At 58.1% G+C, this 6297-nt stretch overlaps 3 protein-coding genes across 3 annotated transcripts; 2 read left to right on the top strand and 1 right to left on the bottom strand.

The window, feature by feature from the left end:
- Positions 1-509: 509 nt before the first annotated feature.
- COCSUDRAFT_58734 (hypothetical protein) lies at positions 510-3334 on the top strand (the record flags this gene model as incomplete). Its single annotated transcript, XM_005643938.1, has 4 exons — positions 510-696; positions 2113-2231; positions 2849-2908; positions 3119-3334. 4 exons carry the CDS (start codon positions 510-512, stop codon positions 3332-3334), a joined length of 582 nt encoding a protein of 193 aa, XP_005643995.1.
- A 794-nt stretch (positions 3335-4128) lies between these two features.
- On the top strand, positions 4129-4813 carry COCSUDRAFT_58733 (hypothetical protein; the record flags this gene model as incomplete). The annotated part of the gene is made up of 2 exons (XM_005643937.1): positions 4129-4211; positions 4645-4813. 2 exons carry the CDS (start codon positions 4129-4131, stop codon positions 4811-4813), a joined length of 252 nt encoding a protein of 83 aa, XP_005643994.1.
- A 312-nt stretch (positions 4814-5125) lies between these two features.
- Positions 5126-5576, bottom strand: COCSUDRAFT_58732 (hypothetical protein; the record flags this gene model as incomplete). The annotated part of the gene is made up of 2 exons (XM_005643936.1): positions 5126-5404; positions 5436-5576. 2 exons carry the CDS (start codon positions 5574-5576, stop codon positions 5126-5128), a joined length of 420 nt encoding a protein of 139 aa, XP_005643993.1.
- Between the last annotated feature and the right edge of the window lie 721 nt (positions 5577-6297).

Raw genomic sequence — 6297 nt, 5'->3', positions numbered from 1 at the left:
AACTGTGTCGTGGTCGAAATGAGTAAATACGCACAAAAGTAGGCAAGTGGGGTATCGATCGAAAGCTGTGAACATTCTCTACACAATGCAAGTGAGAAACTTGAAGATGCTGGTGTATCGGTGGAGAAATCGTGTGAAATCGATGTATGGTAGTCCTTCAATTATCCTTAAACACATCGTCACGCAGGATCTAACTTGGCTATCTGTATGACCATGCTCTCATTTGGCCTTCTGCCATGACACCCGCTCGTGTCGATTCTTGTGTTGAACTCACACCCTCTCTTAGGGGGGCCTTTGCGATAGGTGCTCTGGGCACATGGGCGCTAAGAGCCTTCGTCATACCATAGTCAGGCACGGATGACTAACCTTTCACCAGTCCCGATCCCACCCCGGCAAAGCCCGGCCTGTCGTTCCTTGTCTGAGACCCCTTTTGCCTTAGAGCCCTGGGACCACAGATTGCCTACCAGAAGCTTTGCGCCTCTCCTACCTCTAACCTTTGCCAGCGCGGAATGGGGCTCCGAGTCACGTGCTTCCACTGGTCGAGGGACCTGTCGAGCTCGGCCCAACACGGCCCCGGGGGTGCCTCCTTCACCCCTGGGGCACTGGCCTCGCCACCCAGTGCCGGTGGCCTCGCCCACCACCGGACGTGTTTGCGCGGCTCACCCCTTGGGTATCCCTCGGCCAGACGGATCCATCGTGCGCCCCGCTACCTGTGGAGTACCGTGCCGGAGAGCCAGAGCGTTGGCGCAAGCTTACAGAAGACCACCCTGCCCAGGGCTTTAGGCTATCAATAGTTTTCCAGTGATCCTCCGATGTTTCTGTCTCACCGGCAGCCCCAACAATCCCCTTGGCCTGTCATCCGTGGCCTTCTGCCTTAGTGTCTGTCCTCCTCACCATTCACAGTAGTTCATTGAAGGCTATCTGAAGGGTTTAGGGTTTCCAACCCCAGTATCCACCCTTGAACCTGAGCGGGTGTCTAGGACCTTGGACATGATGCCTCCTGCCTATCCCCGCCTCCAATGTGGTGGGTGTGTGTATCTGGTCGAGTTCTCGCCAGCCTACCTGTTTTTCGCCTCATTTGCGGCTTCATATCTCCCATATGCCACCGTTTGCTTGTGCCCCACCTTGCTGGCAGATTGAGGCATAGTTTAGGGTCACATTGCCAGCCCCGAGCGGCACCTAGTGGTAATGGGTCCGAACGCGATCCTGTTCCATCCCTGTCGGCCAACCGTATAAACGTGCCTTTCATGTCTGTTCCACCACTGGTTGCCCGCACATCCATAATTGCCTGCCAGTGATTGATGATTGCCTGCTTTGCTGTGACCCCTGCCTCCAGCTGCAAGCCCTAGGCTTGCCCCGTGGGTCCTCCAACGTCACCTCAGCGGTGTTGCGTTGCCGGCGGGCTGGAGTGCGCCTCTGGGGATGAGGTTACCCTCTGGTGCTTGGGACATGTCCATCGCTAGGAGCCTTTCTGTTGCCTTTCTGTGGTATGCCTTCATGCTTGCGCTTCTCTTAAGTATCGCATTATCCTCCTGCGGGAGTGCTCTGCGTGCCCCAACTCTGACAGGTTTCCCCAAATATCCTATTGCATGCGTGCTGGGAAGCGTGCGACTGGCACCTGTGTAATAGCGGGGGCTTCCCCTTTTAAAAAAAAAAAAAAAGGCCAGGAGACCATGGTCATACAGAGTGCCTGTTTTAGGCCAAGGCAGGCCACCTGGTTTAGGCCAAGGCAGGCCCCCTGCTTTAGGCCAAGGCAGGCCACCTGTTTTAGGCCAAGGCAGCCATAATATGAGCCACGACAACCACTCGGGAAGGGGAGGCCTCTTTATGGAGCCTTAAAGCTCCCCTGTTCCTGCAGCTGTGGCCGAGAGAGGCGAGAGGCCTACCCTCTGCGACTGTATGCAATGCCGAGTAAGGGAGAAGGATTGCAGAGTGGGACTATCATGACGATACGACGTGCTGGGGCACCGACTGACAAGCATATACTATACTCTTGTTTATGTGGCTAGGGGCTTTCTGGAACATGCATGCACGGAACAAATGTATTCAATGGCATGCTGGATGAGTGGACTTTTGATGAATGGATTTGACATGCGTGGCACTGCAATGCAGGCCGCCTGCTGAGCACGGCAGACTTCCTGGAGGACCCGCAGCCGGCCATCTTTGCCAACATCAACCTCAAGTACGGCTACCTGCGCCTGCGCGCCAATGCCACCGCCCTCATCACCGAGGTGGGCTGCGGCTACTTCTCATGTTTTCTAAGATCCTTACATGCATATCACCGGATACGGGCCATCATTGTCATGTCCTGGCCAAATCCAAATCAAGCTGCATTCATAGGGGCTGGGGAGCTCGAAACATCAGCAAATTCACAGATAGACGGAAAATAGAGAGGGAATGTTCTTCCAGCAAGTGCTCTGCTGGGCTGCTTCTCATCCTAGCCCTTGATGAATCCGAAGAGTCCACCAACAGGAAGCAGGAAGGATGCTCTTCAAATGTTTGTGATCAGACTTCAAGCTCCGGTTCTTGCCCCATGTGTCTGGATCTGCCATGTGCTCATGTCAACATTACGCATCTTGTCAGACCTGATGCACCAGTTGTTATACCCTCTTCCTGCCAGAAGGTAAGGTGTGTCCTGCAGACAAGCTGCAGCAAAAGGCTGCCACAAACCCACTCCTTGTTGGACTCGCCAGATCCAAGCAAGACCCAATCAAACGTGGGCACGGTGCTCAGTACTTATACCGCACCCCGCCAGCCGGGGCCAGGCGCGGAGCCGGCTGGAGCCAGCACCCGCAGTATAGGGTAGTAAGTCAGCTACAGTCTCTGATTTGTGGCCGTTGACGTTGAGGGTGAGAAGGCGCAAGGAGTGCGATCACCAGCAGTCGGCGGCGAGGGCCACCGTGTCGGAGTACGCGCGTGACCTGTTCTGCTGCTGGTGAAGCCACGACTCTGTGGGCTACTGCCTGACTTGCACGCGACTTGACGCCCGGCGGGAAAGCAGGTCTGTCCTTTGAGCGTCCAGGTGTTGCTGCTGGAGCCTCCTCCCGCGTCAACGCAGCCGAGTCGTACGAATCCCATGGCAGGCTGTTCCTTTCCATTACTGTCTTCCTGCAAGAAGGCCCTGCTTGCCGATTGGCGGCTCGCGACCGTCAACGTCCGGCAGACAGCAGGTGTGCTCAGCGACTGGCTTCGCGGACGCGACCCGATGATCACCAGGGAGCAGTTTGCGGCGCGATGGTGCCACCGCGCGGTCCTCTGCGCGCTGGAGGAGCTGCCGGGCGCGCAACCAGTCATCCACTGGAGTGCCCAGCATCCCGTGCCGCTTCCAGCGTGACGCTTCCGATCCACCATTCACTGTACCCAGCCGGCCACGGCTCTAACTTGGCTATCTGTATGACCATGCTCTCATTTGGCCTTCTGCCATGACACCCGCTCGTGTCGATTCTTGTGTTGAACTCACACCCTCTCTTAGGGGGGCCTTTGCGATAGGTGCTCTGGGCACATGGGCGCTAAGAGCCTTCGTCATACCATAGTCAGGCACGGATGACTAACCTTTCACCAGTCCCGATCCCACCCCGGCAAAGCCCGGCCTGTCGTTCCTTGTCTGAGACCCCTTTTGCCTTAGAGCCAGCTGCAAGCCCTAGGCTTGCCCCGTGGGTCCTCCAACGTCACCTCAGCGGTGTTGCGTTGCCGGCGGGCTGGAGTGCGCCTCTGGGGATGAGGTTACCCTCTGGTGCTTGGGACATGTCCATCGCTAGGAGCCTTTCTGTTGCCTTTCTGTGGTATGCCTTCATGCTTGCGCTTCTCTTCAGTATCGCATTATCCTCCTGCGGGAGTGCTCTGCGTGCCCCAACTCTGACAGGTTTCCCCAAATATCCTATTGCATGCGTGCTGGGAAGCGTGCGACTGGCACCTGTGTAATAGCGGGGGCTTCCCCTTTTAAAAAAAAAAAAAAAAAAAGCAGGCAATCATCAATCACTGGCAGGCAATTATGGATGTGCGGGCAACCAGTGGTGGAACAGACATGAAAGGCACGTTTATACGGTTGGCCGACAGGGATGGAACAGGATCGCGTTCGGACCCATTACCACTAGGTGCCGCTCGGGGCTGGCAATGTGACCCTAAACTATGTCTCAATCTGCCAGCAAGGTGGGGCACAAGCAAACGGTGGCATATGGGAGATATGAAGCCGCAAAAGAGGCGAAAAACAGGTAGGCTGGCGAGAACTCGACCAGATACACACACCCACCACATTGGAGGCGGGGATAGGCAGGAGGCATCATGTCCAAGGTCCTAGACACCCGCTCAGGTTCAAGGGTGGATACTGGGGTTGGAAACCCTAAACCCTTCAGATAGCCTTCAATGAACTACTGTGAATGGTGAGGAGGACAGACACTAAGGCAGAAGGCCACGGATGACAGGCCAAGGGGATTGTTGGGGCTGCCGGTGAGACAGAAACATCGGAGGATCACTGGAAAACTATTGATAGCCTAAAGCCCTGGGCAGGGTGGTCTTCTGTAAGCTTGCGCCAACGCTCTGGCTCTCCGGCACGGTACTCCACAGGTAGCGGGGCGCACGATGGATCCGTCTGGCCGAGGGATACCCAAGGGGTGAGCCGCGCAAACACGTCCGGTGGTGGGCGAGGCCACCGGCACTGGGTGGCGAGGCCAGTGCCCCAGGGGTGAAGGAGGCACCCCCGGGGCCGTGTTGGGCCGAGCTCGACAGGTCCCTCGACCAGTGGAAGCACGTGACTCGGAGCCCCATTCCGCGCTGGCAAAGGTTAGAGGTAGGAGAGGCGCAAAGCTTCTGGTAGGCAATCTGTGGTCCCAGGGCTCTAAGGCAAAAGGGGTCTCAGACAAGGAACGACAGGCCGGGCTTTGCCGGGGTGGGATCGGGACTGGTGAAAGGTTAGTCATCCGTGCCTGACTATGGTATGACGAAGGCTCTTAGCGCCCATGTGCCCAGAGCACCTATCGCAAAGGCCCCCCTAAGAGAGGGTGTGAGTTCAACACAAGAATCGACACGAGCGGGTGTCATGGCAGAAGGCCAAATGAGAGCATGGTCATACAGATAGCCAAGTTAGAGCCGTGGCCGGCTGGGTACAGTGAATGGTGGATCGGAAGCGTCACGCTGGAAGCGGCACGGGATGCTGGGCACTCCAGTGGATGACTGGTTGCGCGCCCGGCAGCTCCTCCAGCGCGCAGAGGACCGCGCGGTGGCACCATCGCGCCGCAAACTGCTCCCTGGTGATCATCGGGTCGCGTCCGCGAAGCCAGTCGCTGAGCACACCTGCTGTCTGCCGGACGTTGACGGTCGCGAGCCGCCAATCGGCAAGCAGGGCCTTCTTGCAGGAAGACAGGATGCGAGCCGCAACCGCTCCGGGGGTGATCGCCGCCGCATCTGGCTGGTGGCGGCCGCGCTGATATGCTGCCCACAGCTGACAGATTGTAGCGAGCCGCAGGCGATCCCAGAGCTGCCTGAGCTGCCGCGGCGGTCCCCAGCGGTGTTGCGTTGCCGGCGGGCTGGAGTGCGCCTCTGGGGATGAGGTTACCCTCTGGTGCTTGGGACATGTCCATCGCTAGGAGCCTTTCTGTTGCCTTTCTGTGGTATGCCTTCATGCTTGCGCTTCTCTTCAGTATCGCATTATCCTCCTGCGGGAGTGCTCTGCGTGCCCCAACTCTGACAGGTTTCCCCAAATATCCTATTGCATGCGTGCTGGGAAGCGTGCGACTGGCACCTGTGTAATAGCGGGGGCTTCCCCTTTTAAAAAAAAAAAAAAAAAAAAAAAAAAAGCAGGGGAGACCCACCGTCCCGCCGGGCTTTGAGTCGCGAGCAGCCGCAGCGCGCGCAGCGCAGCGTGCGGCGCAGGTCGCACTAGCGGGGCTGCCGGCTCCGTGGCGCTCAGCGCGTACGCGGCATCAGCCTACAGAGTGGTGGCTACAGCAGCAGGGGCAACAGCAGGAGCGGCAGCGGGTAGAGCACAGGATTTCCAGGAGCATTCGCAGTGGGGGCCCGCCGGCACGGCGGCCCTCGCAGCCATGACTCGCTCCCGATCGCCCTCACTGCGCCTTCTCAGCCTCAACGTCAACGGCCTCAGGGACAGAGACAAGAGGCGCTGCCTCTTCAACCTTCTGGAGCGCGACAGGTGGGACATCATCCTCCTTCAGGAGACCCACCACAGCTCTACAGAGGAGGGGACAGCATGGGCGCAGGAGGGGCCTGCCGGGCTTCGCTGCAATTGGAGCGGGCCCGCATTTTGGTGCCACTTCACCTCCCAGTCACGCGGCGTAGCGGTCT

The sequence above is a fragment of the Coccomyxa subellipsoidea genome (genome assembly GCF_000258705.1).
Source record: "Coccomyxa subellipsoidea C-169, whole genome shotgun sequence".
NCBI lineage: Eukaryota > Viridiplantae > Chlorophyta > Trebouxiophyceae > Coccomyxaceae > Coccomyxa > Coccomyxa subellipsoidea.
Note: the sequence above shows the minus strand (reverse complement) of the source record. Positions and strands in the feature narration are given on the sequence as shown.